This window comes from Dermacentor andersoni, chromosome 4 (assembly GCF_023375885.2).
Source record: "Dermacentor andersoni chromosome 4, qqDerAnde1_hic_scaffold, whole genome shotgun sequence".
NCBI classification, from domain to species: Eukaryota; Metazoa; Arthropoda; class Arachnida; order Ixodida; family Ixodidae; genus Dermacentor; species Dermacentor andersoni.
Window position 1 is genome coordinate 69870781 of NC_092817.1, and position 25939 is coordinate 69896719.

The 25939-nt window shown below is 47.6% G+C and overlaps 1 protein-coding gene across 3 annotated transcripts in view; it reads left to right on the forward strand.

Moving 5' to 3' along the window:
- Positions 1-24895, forward strand: part of LOC126536258 (uncharacterized) — a 39707-nt gene extending 14812 nt beyond the window's left edge. For 2 of the 3 annotated variants that reach the window (XM_050183155.3, XM_050183156.3), the window contains 3 exons: positions 6809-7100; positions 8554-8737; positions 17810-24895. In XM_050183155.3, coding sequence (XP_050039112.1) covers positions 6809-7100; positions 8554-8737; positions 17810-18279 — 946 coding nt within the window. In that variant the 3' untranslated portion in view covers positions 18280-24895. Of the gene's footprint in view, positions 1-4599; positions 5867-6808; positions 7101-8553; positions 8738-17809 lie in introns of those variants that run through there. The other variant, XM_050183157.2, reaches the window with a different exon arrangement.
- The last annotated feature ends 1044 nt before the right edge of the window (positions 24896-25939 follow it).

The window sequence follows — 25939 nt, forward strand, 5'->3', positions numbered from 1 at the left end:
GTGCGCTGTCGAAGGTTTGCGGACGGATTAGTATGAACGGCCGTCACAATTGCCGGAGTGGCTCAAGTGCCATGACGCTCTGGATTTGAACACGCAGTCACCGATGCGATTCCTGACTTTGATGGCCGCATTCAGATCAAGTGGGATGCAGAAAACACGCCTACGTAAGTTTATGTGCGTGTTTGAATGGCCCAGCTCAAAATTACCCTGAAGCTCCGCGCTACGGCGCCGCTAGTGTAGATTTCGTACATACACGGGCCAAATTTCTTTTTTGGAATTCTGCGGTTTAACGGCGAAAACCACGATCTCATTATGAGGCACGCCGTAGTGGGGGACACCGAATTAATTTTGACCACCTGGGTTTCTTTAATGGACACCTAAATCTAAGTACACGATCGTTTTCGGCGTTTCACACAAATCGAAATGCGGCCGCCCCGCCTCGGATCGAACCCGCGACTCCGGGTTCAGCAGCGCGACGCCATAGCTACCATGGCCGGTGCCAAAATATGGTTCCATAGAACCACACTATTTGTCATCATATTGAGCTGTCATCGTTGCATAGCGGCAGCACGTCTATGTCCGACTGATCACATTACGAGAGCTTAAATATTCTTGGCAGGCATCCGCATACGTACTTAGGAATAACACGTATACGGGGCGTTCTTTCTTCTTTTTCTTTTTTTTTTTTTGGATGCACCAATTTTTTTAGAGATTGCCTATGGCAGATAGAACAATTCTCACCCTTGATCTAAATTACTCCATCAGGCGGCCATTACTTTTACGAGGAATCAATGTTATATCGAATAATTAACTCAGTTACGCTAATTAACTGTATAATTAATTACTTTACGCCACATATTTCCATCTACGAATTACAGCTGCTGAGTTCGCACGGCGTATCCCCTTGGAACGAATTCTGTGAACGGTACCATTTCCGAGATATTAATTTTCAAAGTGTCCGACGAAATGCATTGCCATTCCAGTTACTTATTTAAGAAGCCGCTGTTTTATGCATTGAAACACAAAAGTAACTGGATTACCAATTCATTTCGATGGACACTTTGACAATGAGATACGCCGTGCGACTTCAGTGGCTATAATTCGTAGATTTAAATATGTGGCGTAATGTAATTAGTTAAAAAGTTAATTAGCGTAATTACTTTGATTATTCAATTGAACATTTTGATTTCTCGTAGAAGTAACGCCCGCCTCATCGAGTAATTTAGATCAAGGGTTAGAATTGTGCTATCGGCCATAGGCAATCTTTAAAAGATTTGTGCAGCTAAAAAAAAAAGAAAAGTTTACATAGTATGTTTAAGATATGTCTAGCCGTTTGCTTTTTGTATTGGTCTTCTCACGAACAGTTCAGCCCGGACTGCGGCTGTGGTACAAGAAATTAAGGATATTCTACTTCTATAGGAATGTTGCTGTCGGGCAGTTAAGAGGAAGCTTTAGTTTGGGCCAAACTCCGACGCGGCCTATTCAAACACATGCAAAACGCAAAAGCGTTTTTCTGAGATAACCCCTGCGCGGATTTCAATGAAATTTATTGCATTCGAGAGAGAAAGTTAAATTCTAGTGCCTGTTGGAAGCGGTATTTCGATTCAGGGCCTGTATTTTGTTAAAAAGATTTTCAAAAATTCGGAAGCTTGAAAAATATAAAGCATGAATTTTACAAATTCATAGATTTGCATCAAGAATAGATATCGCGGTTATGTAAACGGCATCCATTAGATCATTGAAAGTGGACAAATTCGGCAGGGGATTTTATATCTTACATGAATTTGTTACGTTGTGTACAAGGGTTCTGCAAAAGCTGCATTTCCATATTACTTCGTTTTTTCAGATTCATGTGTAACATATCAATTTCGTCCTCTTTAGATGTACTATAATATGCAATTCACAGAATTGCATTATCTTTTTTCGTTGCTGAGTTACAGAGCTGTAAACTTGTTAGTTTCGTTTCCGGAAAATTTCATATTTTTGCCAATTTTTATTAAAAACTTAATGACCTAAATAAAAAATTCGAAACCAACAGTCACTAGATTTTACGTTTTTCTTTGAAATGCAACAAACCTCGTCAAATTTGGTGCAGTGGCTGCCTAGCAAAATGAATTCTCCTTTTAAATGTATCTATATAGGAGCGCCCGAGCTAAGTCTTCCTCTTAAACGCAGTTACTATCAGTCTTCCCCTTCTTTTGAACTTTAATTACAGACTTAGCCCATGAACCGTTCGATACGAGTTTTGACAGAACCTGAACTACCATTTCAATTTTGGGCACTGGTTGCTGGACGAGAACTTCCTGATTGAGCCAATCCAGACATTCTGTACACCCAAATTCCACTATGTTACGGTGGCCATCTTGTCAGATTCCGCCATTATGACGGTTTGAGCCAATGAGAGAGGCCGCAGCCACACTGTGAGCCCATCAGAGCTGATTAGATGGCGTGTTTGACATGGCGGAATTCGACAGTGCCTATAGAATGGCTACCGCGCCGGTTTCATTGGTAGCGCCGAGACAGGACCGAGGCATTCCTCGCAAGAACACTTTTCCAGCTATTCCGAGTGTTTGTTCTCGCCAATGGAAGCAGCACATTTGACGACGCCTTCCTATTCAGCGTTCGTGGTCCCGTGCATTACGCCGCATAGAAGAAAACCGTCGCCACGTCGCAGTGACCTCACCCGCAGATCTATAAGCTCGCGCTTGACGCGAATAGTCGCCGATTACAAGCTGCCACTCCGTGGGCCGCCTCTGTCACCTTGGCACGGTGCCCAGCTCGGCAGCGCGGTCACCACCACGCTGTGGCAATCCGTGGGCGGAGGCGGCGGAGCGACATGAAGCCTGCGGCGAGTCCTCGCTCTCTCGCCACTTAGTCTTACAAACACACGCACGCACGTATACACACGTTTCCTATATTGTTTTGGATCGTCTTCGTCTCGAGCGGCGGAGTCATGACTCGCGCTGCTCCCGCGTACCGACAAGAAAAATGTCGCTGCGGAACCGTAGCGTAGCTGCACCACGGTATCGCCGCCACGCCCCCTTCCTTTGGCACGAGTGACGTCTTCTGAACGCCTGCGTATAAATATAGCCGCACGCGTTGATTATCAGTTGGGACACGGGCGCTCCAGCCGGAAATTGTGCCCGACTGGAACACAAGGGTTGCAAAGGCGCGGTGCTGTTGTACACCGCACGATACCGGGAATTCCCCGCCTCTGTCGTCTATCGCAAGGTCGGGGCGCGTCCAGGGGTCTGACACTCGCTTTCACCGCGCACATAGTTACGAAGAGTAGCCTGTCGCTTTGTCCTCAGCCTGCACCTTTCGCCCATCTGCAAAGGGAGAGGCGAGAAAGTGAAAGGGAAGAGAGAGATAAAGAGACAAAATGGGAAATAAAAGCGGAGAGGTTAGCCAGTTTAAGTACCGGCATGGCTACCCTTATCTGGGGAAAGAGTAAAGGGAATGAAATGTGAAAGAAGAAACACATAAAAAATAAAGTGAGCAAATGGTTGATTATACGAACGGCAGGGATGCGTCCCCGTTCTCTCCTCTTTGCACCTAGTCCTGTTCTCCCACTTCACCAGGTATTTCGTTTCTTTCTTCTTTTCTTTTTTTAGCAGCGCCAAGTTTTTGAGAGGTAGCACAATTCTAACTCTTGAGCTAAAGAACTCGATGAAGCGGCCGTTACTTCTAAGAGAAATCAATATGATAAAATGAATAATTACTGTGATTACACTAATTACATTTGTTTAATTACATTACGGCACATATCTCAATCTACGAAATATAGCCGACGAGTTCGCCAGATGTATCTGCTTGAACGAATTCTCAGGACTGCACAAGCTTCGACGTATTAATTTTCAATGTGTCCGACGAAATGCATGGGCGCTCCAGTTATTTTTCTGCTTCAGTGCATAAAACAGGAAAAAATACACTATAAAAATAAGTGGAACAACACTGCATTTCACCATAAATTGGACGGCGCATATCTCGAAACTGGCGCCATACTCAGAATTCGTTCCAAGTCGATATACTTCGCAGTTTCACTGGCTAGAAGTCATGAAATGAACTATGTGCCGTAAGTAACTAATTAAAACGTTCATTATTGTAATTATGATAATTATTCACTTAATTTATTTTATATTTCTTCTAGAAATAATGGCCGCCTCATAGAGTATTGTAGCTCAATGGTCAGAATTGTGCTCTCTATCACAAGCAACTTCTTTGAAATTTGGTGCAGTTAAAAAAATATACCTACACATTTTCAAGCATGAAGTGCAGGTTGGCTTCTACAAAAGAGGCATCTAGAACATACAATTCCATGTAAGATCAGTTGTCGAGCAGCAGCTTGCATAAGTAGGTATGTTTTGCATTTGGTTGCCTCAACTTTTTTAGTCTACCTTCCTTTCAGACTTTCGAGCTCCTGCCGAGACAGAAAGTCGGTTGCGCGATACAACACGCAGCACCTGTAGGCTACCGTTTTAGAGCGCAATTTTCTTTTTTCTTTTTTCTTTTAGGCCGCCGCTGCCATACGCATTGTTCCGAGAAGGCTCACCACCGCCGCTATAGCCAGAGCGAGCGATGAAAGAAAAAAATGCGGAATCCACGCCTGTGGGAACCGGTTTAAGTGAGGCTTTAATTGGTATTTGTGAATTAACGCTGTTCTTGTTTAGCGACAACTTGCAAGTATAGAGCGCACGACCTGTTTGGGCACTTTTTCATCAGAAAACGCCGCGCTCGACATAAACTTGTGGTACTCGAACGTGCTTCCACGCATTACAGCGAAAAATTGACGATGCCGGTGTGACGACGCAGGTGTGACGACGACGTAATGACTGCGACGTAATGTGGACAATGCTATGACGACGACGGAATGACGACAGTGTGGTGACAACGCTGGAATCACGACGACAGTATGGCGACGACAATCTGATGATGATTCTGGAATGTTGATGACGGCGTGACAACGACGGTTTGACCATGAAGGCATGACGATGACTGTGCGACGACAATGAGTGACAACGACGAAATGACGATGGCTACTTTATGACGACAACGAAATGACCACCGCATATAGTGAAGACGACAGCTTGGCAACGAAGGAATTATCACGATGGAATGAGACGACGGCATGTTTGTGTTGGAGCTCGCGTCCGCGCTGAGATATACGGGGTCACCTGCCACCCCAGGCGGCCTCAGTTTGCACATTGCCCGGTACCGGTCAATCGACCGCAGCCAGCGCCAACAAAGTGAAGGGTGCTGGCTTTAAAATGCTTTAAACGGCCGCCGCGAACTGCGCAGCGTGTGCGCAAATCGTCGTCATCGTCTTCTATGCACCGTTCAAACTTGGCGCGTCCGCAGCCCCACGCCCCACGCACATGCCCTCGGTCGAGTGAGTGTGAGCCCTCGCTCATGGCGGCTATAGTCCGCTGCCTCCCCGGAGGGCCCGCGGCTGGCCCTCGCGGCCTTCCACTGGCTCACTGCGGAGACGAGAGGCCCACTGCGACGACGCACCGGCACCCTTTGGCCGCGGGTCACGCGAGGGCCGGTCCAGCGGCCATAGACGCAAACGCGGGAGACGCCATGGACGGCTGGCGCCGGCGACGACGACGATGTCCCCGCCACGTGAGAACGCAGCGGCTTCGCGTCGAGCTCGCGTACCAGGAGTGCCACGGGGCATTCCATTCGCAGGAGTAGACTCGCGAGGACTGTACGTCGCAGACCGAAGGCTTCGGCCGTTGTGTTAGCCCTTCCACCCATCGGCGGCCAGCGTATCTTCGCTCCACCGAGGTTCCACTCGAGCGGCCGACATGTCTGCCGCTGATATCGCCATGGCGCTCGAGGCCGTCGTAAAGAGCTCCCGTAGGCGGTACGTCTTGAAGGTTCTCTTTCTTTGATTTTCGTTTTCTTTTCTCGGCCGCTGGTCGTGACTCGCCCGTCCGCAGCCCACATCTACTCTCGCCGCGTACGTCGTCGTTCCCTGCTCCGCATTGTGCGGCGTAGGTGGGAGCAGCGCCGCGACGGTAGCACTTACGACCCATCGGCTCCCAGCTAAGGACGTCAGTAGACCAAATTGCTTCTTGAGCGTCGCCGTCCCCGCGAGAAACGTTGCCGAGTGGCTGACGAACGCGAGCTTTGTCTTTAGATGACCGCTGGCCGACTGCGGGGTATCACTTTCTCTTGCTGCTGCAACGACCTTTTTCATATAAATCGCATCTATGAGTCGCGACGCGCCTACAATCGTTCCGCCTTGAGTATTTTGAGAAAGTATGCGAGATAGCGTGCAGTTCTAGCAACGTACCAAGAGGCATTGCTGGCTGCCGCTATACTGAACAGCCGCTCTGCAGATAACTAGTTTGGTGTGGACGCTTCCCTCACGCACCGTTACCCACGCGTGTATTCGCTGCTGTTGGTCTTATCTATAACATTTATGCCGCCGGCTTACAGAAGCACGAGCAAAGCACATTTATTCTGGCTGTGCGGAAGCGTCAGTTTTTGTTTTTGTCTGCTACCCGAACAACGTAACTCCGTTAATTTGCCATTTATACCACGGCTTAAAGGGGGTGATGCAAAAAATGCTCGCGTGCTTAGATTTAGGTGCACATTAAAGAACCCCAGGCGGTGAAAATTAATCCGGAGCCCCCCACCACAGCGCACCACATAATGATACCTTGGTTACGGCACGTAAAACCCCATAACTTAGTTTTACGTTTAGCAGCAACACCTTCTGAATCAGTATTCTCGCGTGCATTAACGAAGTGTAGTATTATCTACCGCACGCCTCATTCGTGTCATTGCCCCGTTTTTGCAGCGGCAATGGCGAGGAGACGGACAAGCGGAAGCGGCCGATGCGCTTCTCCGGCCAGCACGACATCCGGCTGCTGCAGGAAGTCGTGAGCCTGAATCCGTTCAAGGACACGCCACCCACCACCACGTGGGCGTCAATCTCCAAGAACCTCGAGCACCTGTTCACGATCAGCTCGAGGCGATGCCGGGAACGAACCATCCTGCTGTTGGACCAGTTCATCAAAGGCGACTACCCGAGCCTGCAGCGCTTCTGCACCAAAGAGGAGTTCGCTATCAAGGAGCAGCTGCTTCAACAGGTACCAGCCTCGCGAATAACGCTCGTCTCGTTAAAATCATTAGTGAACAGGCTTGTCTTGTCTGGAAGGAGTGCTTCTAATCAGTGTCCGTACAGGTCTGTTTGTCCACAACAGTTTTAAAGGACTCGGGAACTCTCGTCACTCTGGTGTCTTATCTGTACTGCTGCACTGCGACATTATTTCAGGAGTTAACGCACAGTGTTCCCTTTGTCAGCCTCGGTCGTGGTGAGCAGCGGAAGTGCGCACTGTCCTTTAGCCCCAAATGAGATAAAATTCTGGACACCTCAAGCGCAGCCATTCGGGAGTATACGTGCCGGTATGTTTCGTTCTTCATTGTCAATGTGCGCTGGGCAGCCTACGTGCGGATTCTGCGTACGAAAGACTACGGTAGAAGAATATCTGGGGTTAACTGTTATGAAACATCGCTAAGAAGATGCGGAATGCGAAAACGTATATTGAAGAATGGGCAGCGTTGAACGGGGTGTATTGATGCGCTTGCAAGTTTCACTGTAGTCAGGGGTGCACAGACTTGTGTGTTGACGAAGGTCGAGTCAAGATCCGTCTACTCGGCTTCTCCTCCTGCGGACACTTTGCGGGCAACCGTTGGAGTGCAGTGATTTACCAAGCACTGCCACCTGGCGTGGGGAGCAGCCAGGATCTTGCCAAGCTCTGCTACATGACTCTTGGGGGCAGGGAGGGGGTCGTGTCGCAATCCGTCTATTAGCCGCAGCTGAAGTGCTGGAACAGCGTATTTTGTTTCTCCTTGATTCACGCAGCGTTGGTAATTGGTCAAGCTTTGATGCAAGAACCTCTGTACATTTCTTTATTGCATTGCTTATTGCGACGTGCAGATGTAGTAAGTGAGACCAGTAAACGAGTACAGGAGAAGGCTTTGTATCTAAAGAGTCGTCTGTTTCGGCATAATATCTGCGTGAGAATAAACAATACACAACCGCAAGAAGGTAATGAATATTCGCTATATCGTGTCGACGCAAGGGGATTTCACCAACAAGTATAGAAAGGTGGGGGAAAGTATACTAGCCTTTATATCACTGCCAGAGGTCGGGAAAACGCATTAAGCACCGACCAGAAAAAATTAACTTTCATTGACTTCTCGTACTTCTCTTTACTTGCTTGCTGTTTGATGTGTCGCACATATATTATGCCGAAGCAATCAATCAACGTCATTTCGGATACAGAATTGTTCAGCGCTGTTGCGCTGCTTACCTAGACACGTGTCCCAAACTCTACCAACGAGTTTCATCGTTCTTTCTATAATTAACGATCAGGATTTCACCATGTTGTATGGCTATACTGAGTACCAGCCTTCCGAATAACTTGCTATAAGCCCCCCGCCTGCTGCTTTCCGCACACCTTCTCACGCCTACCGTTTCCTTTGGCAGACTCGCGATTGTGTAGCAATGCTTTTCGTGCAATATCATTATCCACGCAGGTTCTTCAGCAATACGAAGACGGCGCAGGTGGATACAGCTCTCGCATTGGCGGCGGCTTTGTCACTGCTGCCGCAGCGGCAGCAGAGGACGAAGAGGATGACGATGACTTTGACCCGGAGAAGATCCGGCCCCGTGTCATTCTGCACGAGGACTCGACGCCTGAGCCGTACACGACTCGCCAGGGTGAGGAACCTACCCAGAATATATATGCGTGTCGTGCCACATGTGCTTCATTTGAATTTTGGAACACACGCCGCGGTGACCAAGGTGCTAGGCGCGGATATAATCCGGCGTTTCCAGCGCAACGCCAAGTAGCCGCCGGCAAAGTCGGATACGTCACGTCGACGGCATCCCTGTTCAGCGCGTTAGACGCGGCTCGCAGCAGCGCGGCGAGCGCTTTCAAAGCGGATAGCTTTCTTTGCTGCTTTCGCCCGTTTTCGGGGTTGGTTGGTGGTCGGACTCGTCAAGGAAAAGTTTAGTTTGTTCATTCTTGCTATTCGCTTCCCTTGACAATCGTCGTCGATTTGTTTGCACATTTTTTTTTTTTTTTCGTTTGGCGAAGGCGCAAACTCAGCACGCTCCCTTCAGCACTCCCGAACTGTGAGCCAGCATGCAGCCGGCCAGTCAAGCTAGCACGTGAGGCACTCTGGTCTAGCTGCTCCGGACTTAGGACGTGTTCTGTTCCTGTGCCGGCCGCGTCAAAGCGCGCCGAACGCCGCCAGTCACGCCAACTGCGCCTAACGCTAGCCCCTTGATCGACGGCGCTCTTTCGAGCTGGTCGGCAGAAGACGTCATGGAGGGGAGGGGCCTTGAATACGCCATCACTCTCGACTGTCGAGCATCCGCTCTTCCTCTCATCCACGCACGCACGTAGCGTGCGTTATATCTGCACCTTTAGGTTTTACATGCCAACTGCAGGCAAAGAAATTTTCGACAGAGTAAAAATCTTAGCTTAAAATAGCCTATAGATATTGAGGAGCCTCCGTGCGTCTAAACTTTCACGTTTAAGATACGAGGGAAAGCGTCGCGAATAGTTCGAAAAAATAGCCGTTTCTATACTGAAACAGAAAAAGAAAAGAACGCCATTACCATTCGCCGGAAGTGACGCATGACCTAACGCTCATCCGTGCAATTTCCGATGCCATGTTACTACGTATCGTGGATACCGCGGCGGCCGCGGGGTGCTCTCGTCTCGCCGATACCTGGCCTACCTAGCCGTATGGTGCCTCGATGACCTCCGCAACGGTCGAGGAGGTGCGCACTTAAGCACTCTATTTTGTTGTAAGGAAGCTCAGACAACCGCGTGCTCTGTGGTTCTCCAGGCTTGGCGACGCTAGCGAGCCTGAGCGGCCGGCGCCCGCCCGTGGTGCGCTGAAATGTCTCCGACGCGGCGTGTTGGGAGTTTCGTCACAGCGACGCCACCAAATGAACGCATCGTCTGCTTAGGTGCTGTTTAAAGGCTCCTAACAAAACAAAACAAAACTTTACTATTATCGGGTGTACTGTGTTGCCAAGATTGGTACAGTGTTTACACACTACTCATTCATAACAAATTTATTCAAAGGGAAAGTTCGTTGCAGCTGGCAAGCAAAAGACCGCAGGTTGAATAGCATAAAGAACCCCTGCTGCTCAAAACAATCAGTCCGGAGAAGTTTACGACGGAATCGATTGCCGCCCGAGTGCGAATCGTCAGTTATGGCTAGCGTGGCGCTTGATGTACGCATTCATTGTTTAACGTAGCTAGACTGAAAAGCTGCCTGAAGGAGCAAGCGGCGTAACTATCTAGATGCTTACAACCCAGCGTGTAATATTCCGGTGGCGTCCCGAGACTGCTTGGAATTCTGTTCATATTGAAGTAGCGGTTTAACGTGGTGAAGCTGGCACGAAAGCGATCGCTCCTGCTGCGCTCGCCTCACAATTCTCCTCTCTCGTTTACACGTAAGCTTTAATGAAATATCCGTATAATCGGCTTTCAGTTACCATACGCTGAAGTCGGTACTAAGAGTGATACTTCCAGCGTCACCAACAAAACTACCACGTGATGCGGGACAAATTAAGCTTGCCTCACAAATGTCTGCATCATTTCCTCTTCTACGTTCTCCCCTATGTCCGCAACAGGGAGTATGTCGGTCGTCGCCGGAAGTCGAAACAAAAAAATTACAAAAGAGAAAAACTGCCCCACCTTAAGTGTGCAGTTTCTTTACAAGAAAGCTTAACTTTTCAAGCAAGTGAAATATATCGCCGTTCTTTTTTTTTGGGGGGGGGGGGGGGGGGGCGAGGGGGGTCATCTTGTCTTGTTGATGTCTATTTATTGGAGCACTGCGTGTAATTACTGTCAGCCATCTCAAGCGAACGTGAACGTATAGGTTGCGGTAATGTGCTATCAAGTTGCAGCAAATTACGCTATGAGTATACGTTTATGCTTATGAACTACTGGTACGTATCCAGCTTGAAACTTTGTTATAGAGAGCTGATATCAGTTACGACGGAGGCTTGTTAATTTCTTCGTCTGAACACTGTGGCTATCAAGGAAAATAATCGATATTGGGCCCTGGAAGGCTACTAGAGACAAATAATAACGGAATATCTTGCTTGCTTCTTTTTCTTTTTTTTTTCGTGTGGTAAATAACTGCTTATCTTAGCAATCTGAACTTTGCCGCGGGGGAAGTCCGAATATCCTCACTGCTTCTCTATATAGGACAGTGAACTCGGTTGGTTGTAAATTTTGTTAAGGCATTTTGCGTATGTGTCGTGTGGTTCTGCGGGGCCTGTACTTCTACCCACGTCAATTGAGCGTCGTTTCTTTCATTCCGTGACCTGCGAACGCTTGCTTTTTCTCAAACGTTTCCTTCGCCATCGCATCGGTTCGCTCTTCATTTTGCAGAAAGTCAGTGCACCTGACGCTACGTATCGCAATACTGACGACCAATGAGTGGTCGGTAAGTAATATAGTGCGAGGGCAAATGCAAACGTTCTGACGGCGTTTGCTAGCGTTCAACGTGTTTTCCGAAAAAAACATTTCGAGCCTGAGCTCTCAAGTTTGCCCTCGCACCTTCGTTAAACGTTTGAAGGGTCAATTATACCCAGCCGTTCGCCGTTTGAAAAAGAAAACATTAATTGTGGGGATTTACACGGGCCAAAAACGCAATCTGATTGTAAGGCACGCCGTGGGGGGGGGGGGGGGGGGGGGGATTCCGGATTAATTTTGACACATTGAGGTTGTTTCACACGCACCTAAATCTAAGAACACGAGCGTCTGTTTGTATTTCGCCCCCATCGACGTGCGGCCGCCGAACCCACAACCTCGAACTTAGTAGCGCATTTAGCGTCAAAGCCACTGGGTTACTCGGCGGGTATCCTTTATCGGCGAACACGAGACCCTATATCTTTTTGAAGTGTTAACATCGTTTGAGTCATTGTAGGCTGCACGTTTAGACGTGTGTGCATGTTGGCACTCAGGTTGGTGTTGGTGTTCACGTCGCTGTCGGAGATAACAAGCCAGTACGTGTACATGGTTGTCGCTCATGATTGCGGTCAAGGGCGTCGTCTTCGACGGCTTGTTTTTGCGGATGCTACTCGAAACATATGTTTCGTATCGAGAATATACGCGTGGACTTACAAACAACTTTCACGCCTATAGTTAAGACTGCACTCTTGCCTAAAGGCAGGCTTCTGGAGTCAAAAAAAGAAAGGCGTGCAATTTCTGCTTGACATCTTGGCGGTTCACCTTTGATGAAGCGCCAAGATGTCAATCAGAAATTGCATGCGCTTCCTCAAAGGTGAAGCGCCCAGGGCACGGCATTTGCAAATGACCCGAGGGCGGTTGTGTGAGAACGTGTAGGGAAAAAGGCGCCATGTTAAAAAAATCCATTTTCTCGTTGGCGATGTGCGCCATGTGCAGCGAATCGAGCTGAAGCACCGACTGCTTTTGGCCGGCGATGTTTTGACCACTGTCAGTCTCGATTCACGCCCTGTCGCTGTCCCCACTGAATAGAGCGCGTAATTATGTACTGGCAAAAGTCCACCATCGTCGAAGACGCTGCGGTACAGACTTGTTTTGAAAGCCGAACGGACACCTTCGACGGCATTTTAAATAATTATCAGAATTAACTCTCGCGTTGCCACTTGTTGATACCTCGTTATATCTTGAATCCATCTCTTTATCTCTTTGTTGATGCCTCATTTTCTCTCATTGTTGCTTGACGTGCGCGTTTTTGGCATGACTGTTTCTTCGTCGCTTGTTCTTACTTTGGACACAGTTCGAAATAACTCTTCCCTCGTCTTTACTTTTCCTGCTGTTTTCTATTTGCCTGGTTAGCCCGCCATGTTGACAAAGCTTGTACTTGATTACATTGCTTTAAGAGGAGAAGAAACGGAAAACCACAGTAAATAATAGCGAATATTACAGAGAAAGAAAATATTTTTGCTGCTGCCTTTCGAATTCTGGACGATGCTTCATTCAAATGAGGTCTATGTGTGCACAAACTTGAAACTGACTTAGACGCTCCCGAATGGTCGGATTCTCGGCAAAGCATTTATTTAAAGAATGTCTGTCACGTCTGCCGCATAAGAAAAAGCCCTTAATCTTGCTTTAGTCCCGTAATGCTAATTAAAATACTATGGGAGGGCGATTGTCAAAGTCGAGCAATCACTTCTTGGTGGGCCATCTGAGAGATGCTGCTTGGGAATCTTATTAATTATTGTTTATTTGTCAATCTTACGAGACGTGTCGATAGATGCTATGACGTTACATTGCCTCCAGGTTTAAACCGCGTTACAAATCAGATTAAAACCCTGGCTAGGACACATATCGTGCAGTGGAAGTAAAAGGTCATGAAGAGAGGATAAGAGAGAGTAGATATCAAAGAAGAGAACTATTTACATTATACAACAGAACGACTACTTCAGAGTTATCCATAGCTCGCTTGTCTAGCTACTTCGAGAGAGTTTATCATCCAGCCCCGCACACTGGCACTGCTAGGTCACGGAGAGCAGTCGTGCGAAGGGGCCCGACCGCTCGAGAAAATCGCACAGTGTTTTGCGAGCCTTGAAAGCACTGCGCCGCAAGAATAAGTGTTGGAGGGCCTCCACTTCACCACAGCCGTTGCAGCTGTCCATAGCGGCGAGGCCGAAGCCTGCGCGCTCGCGTCCACGCGCGCCCGACTCGCAACCGTAGCTGCCCCGCCCGTTGCAGCCGCGAAATATTACGTATACGGCGATCGCGGGAAGCTTCCCCCCGCCTCGCTATACGTGGATCGGAGTGCTGTCGTTGGAGGTCGCGTCGGACAGCGAGACTCGTGTCTTTGCTGTTGAGGGGAACGTCAACGAGCGGCAATTGGTGGGCGCTTGCCGATAGCTCGTCGGCGCGCTCGATCGTTGCCGGCGCACGCGGCAGTGGCACCCGCTGCAATCGGACCCTGACACCCTGCATGTGCGCAAGTGCAGCGAGTATGCTGCGTACCTCGCGCACTAGAGGGTGGCCGCTGTCCTTCACCTGCAGATGCTGCTGAACTGAGCGCCGCGCGCGAGTCGCACGGCACTGCGTATTTCGCTGGGGTGTTGGCGTCACCTCCACGGGAAGGCCATTGCTCAGGGCTCATAGTTCGGCTGCCGTTGACGAACCCTGCAGCGTCACTCGTTGGTGTTCGTGGCGCTGGACCGTTGGAACGACTGCCTCCGCTCTGAGTGAGCGGCCGTCTTGCTACGGCGAGCCGTCGGTGCACACTTGTGAATGGTCTCAAAGCTCTTCGCACGCGAAGGCTCTTGTACACTGCTCCAGCGCGTCTTGTGGCGTTCTTCGTTTCGCGCCGATGCCAGAGATATTCGCGCGTACTTCGACGTGTCGTGGCCGTGGTCAGGGCTCGCAGGCGCCATATGGGGTGCGCGCCCTTGCCCAATTGTTCGTAGAGCCGGCGCGCGCCTTCCTTTCTCGAACGGTGGCGTTGTCGGAGGCGCTGGAGAAGAGGGTCACCTAGGGTCACCGTCCCTAGCTCTGTGCAGGCTGTCAATGCGCGACAGTGCACGTCGCGTGGCCAGTAACTCCAGCCACCAGTAACTCCGCCACTCTGGCTTCTGCCAGAGTGGCGGCGCACTGCGACGTGTGCCGTGGCTGGGGCCGTTCCGGTGCTGCACCTAGAGCTGTTTCCACTGCGTTTTGCGCACAGTGAAAAGCGGCAGCGCGGGGGGGGGGGCACGAAAGAAATTCGTGTAACAATAAAAATACTCGTGCAAGACAAGCAGCACCAAATATTATACATTAGTAATAATTGCACAAAAAGTGTGCGAAGGGCAGAGTTACACGCGGTAGATGCAGCTGCGAAGCATCTGAAGCAGATGCCTGTAGTTTATTTTGCGCTTGGCGGCATGCGTCCTTTAGGGCGGAGTTATTCGGCCAGGACCGATGGCTGAGGTTGGACATAGCACCTGTGCTCGTATCTAGCTCAGAGCTCTTCGTCATCATCATCTCGGGTGCCGCGTGTTAAAGCGATGGTTACGTAAGTTGTCACGCATCTTTTCAAGAATACAGGTGCCCGAATATTACATGTAACATTGATAAGAGGTATATTAATAATTACGGCAGTGCAGCTACATGAACGCGTTAGTTGTGGTTATAAAGTGTTCCAGACATAAACTGACGGCGACTGCATTGTAGTAGTCGCTGCCCATATGTATCCTGTATTTAGACGGTAAAATAAAGCTGCTTTGCACAAGACTTCTCGTTACGTGGTAAAAAAAGAAAAGAAAATGGGTACAGAGAGCGATCGGTTATAACTGACTATGTATACTAGTAACCCAAATAGCCACTCACTTTCAATGCGCGTAAATAATCAAACAAAAGTATTTGTAATACGCGGAACAGAGGTCTTCTGGTTTCATTGTACACACTGTGTGCTATTTTAACTGCACGTTTTTTGTAGCCGCTGGAGCGGATCGACGTGAGTATTTTATATGATACCCAAATGGTACTATGCAGTGAGTGAGTGTGAACCACGGGGGTTGAAGAAAACCGCTGGAGTTGAAGTCGTCTATACCGGCCTATGGGCTCGGGTGAAGCAGGCGGCGGCCATCTTGTGGAGGGCAAGACGCGGCCTGCCAAGAGCTTCGCAGCGCTGCTCGCCAACTTTTCCAGCGGTTTTTAATTGCTTAACAGATTTTCATGTTCTAGTACAACACTGGGCGATGAGGCGAGCTATATTGGAGGTGTCTGGATCGCAGATATGCGAGTATTGGGACATTTTTCCATTTTATCGGCATGAATAGGCAGCTGCCGTAAAGTGGAAAATAAATTCGCGGAATGATTAGTGTTTATTCATCTTCTTTAATGCATGCTTTAAAGTTTGAATAACAGCGCAAGGACAGCAGAGGGGACAGAAGAGAGAACAGAGCGCTAACTTGCAATAGTTTATTTTCTTTTCAGAAAGCATAGCAGGTTATAAAGCCACAAACTAGCGCACCAACCATGCGCAGAACGCCGCGACAAAGCCATACAGAATTCAACTTGGCATCGATAGCCCTAGGTAATTGACTTCCTTGTCAGATAGCGCGACAGAGGGGGCGCTGATGCACCCACCCTTTAAACATTGAATTTTTCCCGCTTCGATTATTTCACGCGTGACACGATCACTGTGTTTTGCAATGATACTACATTTTTTTTTTTTTTTGTATCTAGGCTTACATTCAAACATGCAGCAGTGGGCAGAAAGCCAACCCTGTTTCGCGTGGTCAACGTTGTACTTGTGCTCTTTCAGTCATTCATTAACGCATCGGTCTATCTGTCCGATGTAATATTTACCACAGGACAGGGGGATCCGATACACCACGTTGTTTGTGCAATCTATGAATTTGTTCTTGCGTGTGATAAGGCACCCTCGTTCGGGCCGAGATTCTGGGATGGTCATTTTGCAAAGGTTGCCTAATTTTTCAGGGGCAGAGAAGACAACTTCGACGTTAACGCACTGAGGGACCTTTTTCAGATTGTGCGTGATTCTATGCATGTATGGGATTACCGCAATTTTTTGTCTATTCCGACCAACCTGCTATGCTTTCTGAAAAGAAAATAAACTGTTGGAAGTTAGTGCTCTGTTCTCTCTTCTGTCCCCTCTGCTTTCCTTGTGCTGTTACTCAGACTTTAAAGCATGTTTTACCAACAAGCCCAATCCTACACCATGAAAGCTGTCAGAACAAAAAGCAATTAAAACTCAAAACGTAGCAAGAGAAATAGCAGGATGTGCAACAAGCATAGTATTCATTAGTATCTTCATTACCATCCGGTGTTGCCGGTGATTTAGCATCCTCATTGCATAGAGGGTCTCGGATCTTTGGTGGCGGCGTTTCCTTTCAGCCTGAAATATAACATTTTCCTTTATTTCAGAACAAGGCCGTGCTAATCTGCAATCTTATTTAAATCACAAGGATAACGCTAACATGTCAACTTTTCTAAAAGCACCGGAGCGCGCTAGCACTTTTTGGGAACCGCACAGCACCGCGCGCGGCAAGATACGACGATCCGAAACACATAAGCTGCGGCGACTGGTGTGCTTTTGCCCCCCTGCAAGATGGTGACACGGGGCCTTCGCTTGACGGGCGCTCCCTCCACTCCGGCAGTTTTTCTTTAACCTCCTTGATGTGAAGACAAGTAAAATACAACATAGGCAGTATATTATACATATGGTGGAACTGTTTCACCTGTAGCAATACGTAACAGCCAAAATGCTTGCTTTACACAAAGCGCGCTAATTAGGGCAACAGTGTAAAAATGATAGTCTAGTATTAAAGTAAATAGCTTTCTGTGGTTCGTTCGCGCGATTTCGTGATCGCTGGTAGGACTTTCACCGCCGATACAGAGGTGCCGATGTAGAGGGAGCGTGATGTCGCCCGACTAAGTTGCGCGGTGAGTTCATCACTGACCGCCAACTACAGTTATTTGAGACGTACACGCTGTCACGCGAGATCTTTAGGGCGCGTGAAGGTTTGTATGCTCTGGTAGAACGGTCTGGAAGGACAGCCCTCCTCCTCTTGTTACATTGTTGCATTTATAATTATTACATTTATAGCGCAATATTTTGTTCCGGACGATCAACTTGCAATGCCCAAAGCCATTTGGTACCATAAGGAGGACAAATGCATGGGCAGCCTATCAACCCCCCCGCCCCCCTTGATGAATCACCATACTTGCAGCTCCCGTAGACACTATACCGCCAGTGTCCTGTGCTAACTTTTGCACTGCTTTCTCATTCTCGCGCTCGTTGAACGCAGGAAGCGTCGAGCACGAGCAGAACGGCACGTCGACGAAGGAGCAGACCTCTTCCACGTCATCGTCCTCGGCCAAACGGCCACGGCTCGCCGATGGCCGATCGCCTTTCTCCGGCAACGGCGGCGGTGCTCTCACCGATGACGACGGAGGCCTCGAGGAGTTCGCCGTGGCCGCCGCCATGGGCGACGCCGCGAAGGGGACCGACTTCCCGACACAGGTGGTGTCCTTCCTGGTGACGCGCCAGGCTAAGGAGATGCGCGTGCGCGAAAAGGAGCTCAAGCTGCGTCGCGAGGAGCTCGAACTGGAGCGAGCCAAGCTCAAGCTCCAGGAGGACCGCCTCGCCCTCGAGAAGGCGCGCTTCGAGATCGAGCGCCAGGAGCGCGAGCTGCGGCTCCGCTCGGAGAGGCAGGAGCGGACGCTCTTCATGGAGGTACTCAAGAGGGTGGTCAGCTCAGGACTCGCGGACTCCTAGCGCGCTTTCCACCTGCCGCGTGCAGACAGCCCGTATTCGCCCGCTTTTTCTCTCACTTCTACAAGTGTGTGTGTACGTCTGAAAGACGCCACTTCCACTTGTGCTGGTAGCGTCTGCCTCTCGGGGTTGCATTGCGTCAGCGGCAACAAGCGCACGACTTGTGCTCCCGACCGACAATGTGGCTACCATGCCGCTCAGAAGTGTTGAGACAAGTGGTCTAAGGCATAAAGGGACTTTATGGGTGCCATGTGACGTTTACCTGTCAATGGCATTAGGTACCTGAGTTACTTCAGGAAGGACCCTGAAGCGAATGCATCACAGTGTAGAGGTTGCGTGGAAAAAAGCACAGCTCTTTCATAAAGAACCGGGGCCATCTCCCACATGACTCACCATCTGGCTGCATAGGCCTGGTGATGAGGGTTACATGGAGAATGAGGGCGAGAGCTCTACGATATGGTCTTTACAACTCATGCAGCACAAACTAAACACCAGTACCGCAGCACCAGCATGGCCCAGTGTGCACCTTTTCAAGGATGCACTTTTGGAAAGTGGTGCATGTCTGAGCCTAATCTGTCTGAATGCCAGGCTACCCAGTTCTTGCCTAGCACTTCTCATGTTGCCGAGGTGATATGTTTTACTGCTTCTGTACAGTGCTTCATGAGAATTGTGAGAGAGGCTGCGACCTGTACACTTCTGCCCCTGTTTAACAGTTTATGGACAGCTTGCACGCAAGATAAGACATGGAAAGTTGGGCTAATTGACAATCCGTCATTATACTTACAGTGCAGGAATACAGGATAGACAGGCAGGCAGGCACTGTGTGTATGTCTGCTCCTCTCTTTCTCATGTTCCTGCACTGTACAAATAATTGTGAATCACCTACATAAATGCACCATTGTCTCATCTTGTCAGGTGCCACCCTTCTTTTAAAGCAGATTACGCACTGCTGATAATTACATTCACTTTCCACATGTTGTATTCGTTTCAGGGCTCCTTTTGTGAAAGTGTCCTTTTTCTTTGTGTGTGCACTATTGTAATGTGTGTGTGCATGTTTGTGGATGTGCATTCACGCTAGTGATGGGAGCACTCAATGCACTGTGTAGTTACAAACCTTCTAGTGAGACATTTATATTTAAGTGCACTTTGACACTGGTTAGTCCTGGTTTCTTGCACCAGTTGATGCAGGTGCACCTGAAGTAATGAAAGCAGGTGCATTGTTGTAGCAGTGCTTTCATGTTTCACATTGCACCAGTGGATACTGAAACATGGTTTCTCGCTCTTTTCTTGTGTGCCATTATTTCGCTAAACTATGTTTGAAATTATGCATACATGCTTGAAGAATGTGCTCCAAGTTTCTTCTTTGTTTCATCTTTATTAGCAGGCCTAGTAACTTCCTCAATTTCAGAAACACAGTAGACTCCCATTAAGATGAACTCGAAGAGATCACAAAATATGTTCTTGTCAAAAGATTGTCCGAATAAAAGTCATCCTCAAAACTGTAAATCTTCTATTCTTGGTGAACCGAAATATTCATTGCATAAAAAAGTAAATGAAACAGCATTAAAACCAAAACAAACAATGCCATAGAAAGTATTGCCTTATGCAGTCTTGGCAATTGAGTAGATGTTGCCTTCTGGCACTCTGCAAATCTGCACGCTGTCACAAAAGCTGAAATTTCAGCTAGCTTGCTTAAAAGGTCTTTGGTGTTCTCATGTGGGAGAAATGCAACAAAATATTCAGGGCATTATCATATACACCATTCTTGAACACCACTGGTTCTTGTGGCTCCTGAGCAGTGTCCTGACCATAATTATCAGCCTGAAGGGGGGGGGAGTCGGGGACCTTCTCAATTATTTTCTATGACATCAGCCCTACAGGCATCCACATGATCATCGATGCTGGTGTAGCTTCTTAAGTGCACAGAAACACCATTTGCTTCTTGTGTGTAGCTAGCAATGCAGTCTCCGTATTGGATTATCTGAGCATCTCAGAGTTGCAGGCTATAGTCGGCTGCAGGAGTTAAGGTTAACCAAATCAGTCGTTTGTTAAGCAGATTTTGTTTTGCATTGGGTCTGTGGGAAATGGGCGACTATTCACACATGGTTCTTCTCATCCAAAAATGTGGCTTAATCGGGTTCACCTTAACGGAAGTATACTGTGTAGAACAGGACAGCTAGAATGATGTCATCTGCAATGTAAATTGCTGGCAGAAAGCACTTGAAAAACTCCCCTGGATGTAAATTTGCATGCAAATTCGTGAAATTGCTTTTGTTGTTAGGTGAGCCAGCGTATCAGCATTGCATTGCCTCTGGTTGCTTCAGAGTCAAAGACTTTAAGGTTTCCATTTAGGTAAGATTGGCTCAGCAAAGAACTTTTGTATTTTTAAAGGTGGAAGACATGTTCATTGCATCCAAAAACATCCGCAGTGTTAGTATCAAGTTTATTTCTAGCCTGTTGTCTGATTGAAAGGAGAGATGTTGTAAAACGCGTACATACTGCTTTCAGTTTCGAGTGTTTTTCTTGGGACCATCGCCTCACTCTCGGGAGGGAGTTAGCTTGCTTTGGTGTGACCTGCATTGTAAATGAATGGATAAATATAGAGCATGTTACTGACCTACTGCATAGATGGAAATAGCTTGCGTCGAGTTCGCCGAGACATATCTTTGTATATACACCGCTGGGCCTAGGATATGGCCTTGTCAAATATTTGCACGCACTATTTTTCTGCTGGGAGGACCAGTCTCTGTCAAATGTGCAAGAATATCAAGACACTGTGTGTTTCAAATGTTGTGTTCTTGAGGTTTGGAACAGAACGCTTGGACATATCTGCATTTTTATTTTATGCCACAGGGAAAGGCTATTGAATTTTCAGTGAAAACAAATTTGGACTTTCGAGTCGAATTGATGATGAACACTTGTGACTCATTCAAGAAGCACCTAATAGAGTGCAATGTTACATCAAAGAAAACCTTACCAACCATATGACCATCTTTAGATGCTATAGGATGAAAGCATTGCACAGGGTATATCATCTGTGGAACTAGAACTAAATGCAGATATTCTTGGCGTTCCTTAGTTTGGTCATTTCCAAGGAATGCATCCCAAGTGTTCAAGAGAAACGGTGCAAGGAAAGTATGTCACAACCATTCTTTACTCTGAGATAGGTTTCCTTGCCTAATGCAGTAAATTGTGATGTCTGTTCCTAAACATAAATGTGCTGTTCAGACGTTTGCAATAGAAGCTAAGATAGTGGACGAGCAGGCTGCGAAGTATATAGAAATACATAGGGATTATAAATAGGTTGCCTTAGAATTGTCGCTTTCACACTGTTACTACCAGGTGGAAGTGTCTCGGCACCATGAACTCTTTGCTCTCTGGTGAGCCAACAATAAGCTGACCCAATAATTATTCATTTGTAGTCTGATAGGAAAAGCAAACACCATTGGGGCCCAAATGCAACAGACTGCTTCAAATAAAAACAATAATGTGTGCATAATTTTACATAAGCGAGTGTTCACCATTTGGTCGCTTGTCGCATAGCTTGTGTACTGTATATTGTCTTTCATTGAGGCCTACAGTTGCATGTTAGCACCAGTGGTGCCTGTTTCATCCCATTCTTATGCACTGTTCAGACATTATCACAGTCCTTGTACTATCCATTCTTTCATGAGAACTCGAACTGCACTAAACTCTCGAGTATATGACCATGGTGTATTTTCACTGTCACTTATTGCAATTGTTAGGCTGGCCTTCGAAAGTGTTCAAAACCTGTAACAAGGCCTTCTTCTATGCTGTCGGTGGCCACAATGCCACCTAAGGCTTTGGATGGCTAGTGGTACATAGCGATAGGCTGCATGCTCTGTCACAAAAGGTGTGAAGCCATGGAGCCATGCGTGTTGCTGTAGCATGTTGACTGATTTATTTAATGATAATGGAAATGTTAGTAAAGTTTGTCACTTTGCTTTTCACAACATTAGATCATCTAATGAATGGACAGAAATGACGTGAACAAGCAAGCAAGTCGAAACATAACCCCACACAACAAGATGAGCACTCAGTGTCAGCGTACTTGAGTCATGACCAGTGTAGTGACTTGTAATTCATTGTCGCTTTGTATGTTCCAATATATATTTCAATTGCTGTTTTTGTTGCCTGAATAATTGTTTGCACATTGTACCAAATGTCATGTCGCGCCCACTGCACTGCCGTAGCATGTCAGATCTTCTGTGTTCATGTTGACCTTATAAATTTGCTGCAAGCGGACACCTGCAATCATAGTTCCAGGGTACAATAGCGGCCACATTCCGACAACAGAAGTGGTCTGCTCTTTGTGAAGGAATTTATTTAAACTAAATGCCATGACACCCTGTACATGTTCACTAAAAATTAGATGCGGAGACAGTGAATGAATGGATATGCCGGTTTTTGCCATTGAACATATAAAGCTATGGGTTTCATTGATTCCCCTGCACTTCCCTTGTCACAACATTAATGACGAGGTGCCATTCGTAACGCTGACAAGAGCATTGCACAACTTAAAGCCCTTTCCACCAGATGTGTTCTGGCGCTCCTTCCCGCCTTATTTTTCTGGCGTCCTCTCCCTCGTGGGCTCACTGTCACTTAAGCGCATACTGCTCAGTCCAATACGCCATACGCTACGTTCGCATTTATGTAAACATGGCTTAGTCACGTTTACATGAATGTGACAGTAGCATATCGCAGTTCCTAGCACATCACAATAATACTATGCGATAGCGTTTACATGTGGTGCAACAAGCCGTAACCTGTTTCTGGTGAGTGTGTCTCGCCGGTGAGCAGAGAACACACACACCGGCAGCCGTCTCACATTTCTTCTTTCCCTCGGTGCGATGCGCTATCGTTTACATGCACCGCGTAAGTACACTTAATGTGTCAATTTACTCCTCTCCGGGCACATCAATGTAATTCGCTTTCTCAGCGCATTACCGTCGTTTACATGTATGCGATGTGCTAGAAATGTGATGCGCCGCTGTCAGATCAATATAAATGCGGATAAAATTGCATCTTGGAAGATACATGTGCAGATGATACCTCGTCAAGCTGCAGTTGTCACTTACACCCTGTACACACTTTCCATTCTGTATTTTTTCCTTCCTTGCTGTTCACAAATAAGAATGTATACCAACAGAACCGTTATGGCATTCTTTGTTACCGTTCCAATTTTTTTTTTCGTTGCACTGCTTCTGTAATTTGGAGAAAGTTGGTTGCGTGCTAGCTACGTTTGCATCGGAGATCAGTCTTGCTACAAGATCTAGTAACTACTGCTTGGCCGTCCACTTTTTCTTTCTTTGTGTTGCCACAGCGCAAACGAATCCGAGAACAACTTGCCAGGCAAATTCTTTTGAGCTTCCTTTCAAGTATTACATTCCAGCTTTGATGCTGCTGTTTTTTTCCTGTAGTTGCAGTTTAATGAGCTCCAAGTGTGTTTCGTTAATTTCCACAAAATATGTCATTGATTGCAAGGTTTGTGAAGGCTACTCCTGTTTGTATAAATGTTCCTGATATATAGGTTTTTGTAAGTTAGCAACCAGAAGATGAAGGGGTCTCGTCACTCAGCCGATAAGAATGCTGAACATGACACGGCATTGTAAAGCAAAAATCTTATAAAGAAAAGGAAGAAAATCGGATAATACGAAGTGCTCACAATGCGTAAAGAAATACCGCCATACAAAAGCGGGCTTTCGTAAACTGTCTTGGTTTCCTTTCCCCGAGTGACTTAACAAGTGACACCTACACTGTCAATAGCAGCCGATCATGTGTAGCTTGCTGTTGTACGTTATCCATGTTTGGTTATTAAAATGTGCAATTTCTCACAGCGATGAAAATTTCCAGGCATCCAATTTTCATTCATTACCGCTAAGTAAATATCATAGCCATTCGAATGTTGAAGCGATTTTGTACTCAGATTATACTGTCAAATATTTTTCTGTTTCCACTCGCCGTGATTGAGCAAAAACATTAGAATATAATCGCCTTCCTACCAAGGGGAAACAATTTATTTGGAGCGGTCACCTTTCGCATATATTAGGTGTCTCAAATACACTGACCGCACGTGGCTCGCCGAGCTCTTGTTTGTGTTTCCTGAACCATATCCAATTCCTGGAGGGATGTATAGGCATGGATGTACTTAACTAGCATACCCTTTGAAGCGGTCTAGCAGCTGGTGCCGCTGTGTTCGCTTTTTCTGCCTTTCTGCTGCGTTTACTTTTAACCTTTAGGAACCCTGGTTCGCATTAACAAGCCATCAAAATTCTCCCAAGAAGGCTGCAGTGTGGCCCCTTTGTGTATGTGACCCGACAACTGACGTGAGTTTGAGAGCCATGACATAGGTCATCGTGGTCATCGCAGTCCAGTGAATCTCTTCCCGCATGTTGCGACAAATTTATGATTGTCAGTTTTTGTGTTGTGCGGTATATCTCTCCGTCTCCATTTTGTTTGATCTTGTACACTAAACGTTTTATTTCGAACGCCCAAGCAAGGACGTTCTCAATGCCAAAGTTGGTACCCATTTCAAGAGTGTTTGGTGCGCTCCTATACGCCTTTGTGATATAAATAAATATTGTATTTATTGACTACAGCATTGTCTCTGCTGGTGTTTCATCGAAGCGAGGAAGTTCGTGGTAACTACAATACTCTACAATGGCGTTGTTATGCAGAGAATTGCATGCAGCGATGGAAAGGCAGGGACTAAATTTTGCATGGAGATAAGGGTTGAAGTACCACTAACACTAAATTTGACTCTATATGTTTGTGCTATTGGGTTCCCCGATTTGCACAGGTACCTTTGACCGAGCATTAATGGCGTACGTTAATTGCTTTGAACATATTTTAATATTGTTTTAAAGTCAGCCGGAGCGGCTGATCCTTAGTCCGTGGACTCACCTCAAACTGCAGTCGTCACGTCATTGTCGTCAGTTTGACGCGTTCTGTGACTCCTTGGCTGCTCTGTGACGTTTTGCATGCTCCGCGAGTATTGTTCGCGTCATATATCGTGGTGCTTGAGCGGAGCACAATGGGATGAACTGTGCTTCCTTCCTCGCTCCCCCTTCGGACTGCTCGCCTGCTCACATCTGACTCCTCACCATGCTCTCCGCTGTCCTGCGTGCGCCACCATTGATATGAACACATCGTCATGACGAGGCATTGGTGAGCGGTGCAGCACTGTCCATCAAAAGAAGAAGACTGCACCACGTCCGTCATTAGCATATAAATTTTTCTACTGGCAGTCCAACAAGCGTGCTTCTCAAGAGAGACAGAGGGAGACTAAACTTTATACAAAAGAGCAAGCGAGTGCAGGCAGCTACTTCGCTTTGCAGTGCGTGATCCCCTCAGTGCAGGAGTCCAGCGGCCTTTCTCGCTCGGTTGACCAGGTTGAGCTGGTCCGTCGAGTGGGAACTGGACAGCGCGGCCTTCCCAGAGGCAGCGCTGGGTCCAGCGCTGTTAGTGGAGTGGGTTATGGGTGTGAGCTATGGTGTGCTTGCGCAAGCCCATGTCATGTTGTAAAGCGTTGCGCATTGGTCGCAGTGTGGGCATTTACACGTCACTGGCTAGTGAGCCCACGCACGTGATCACGTGCGCGCTCAGTTGCGACCGTCGCGGTGCGGACCGTGCGGTGCTCGGT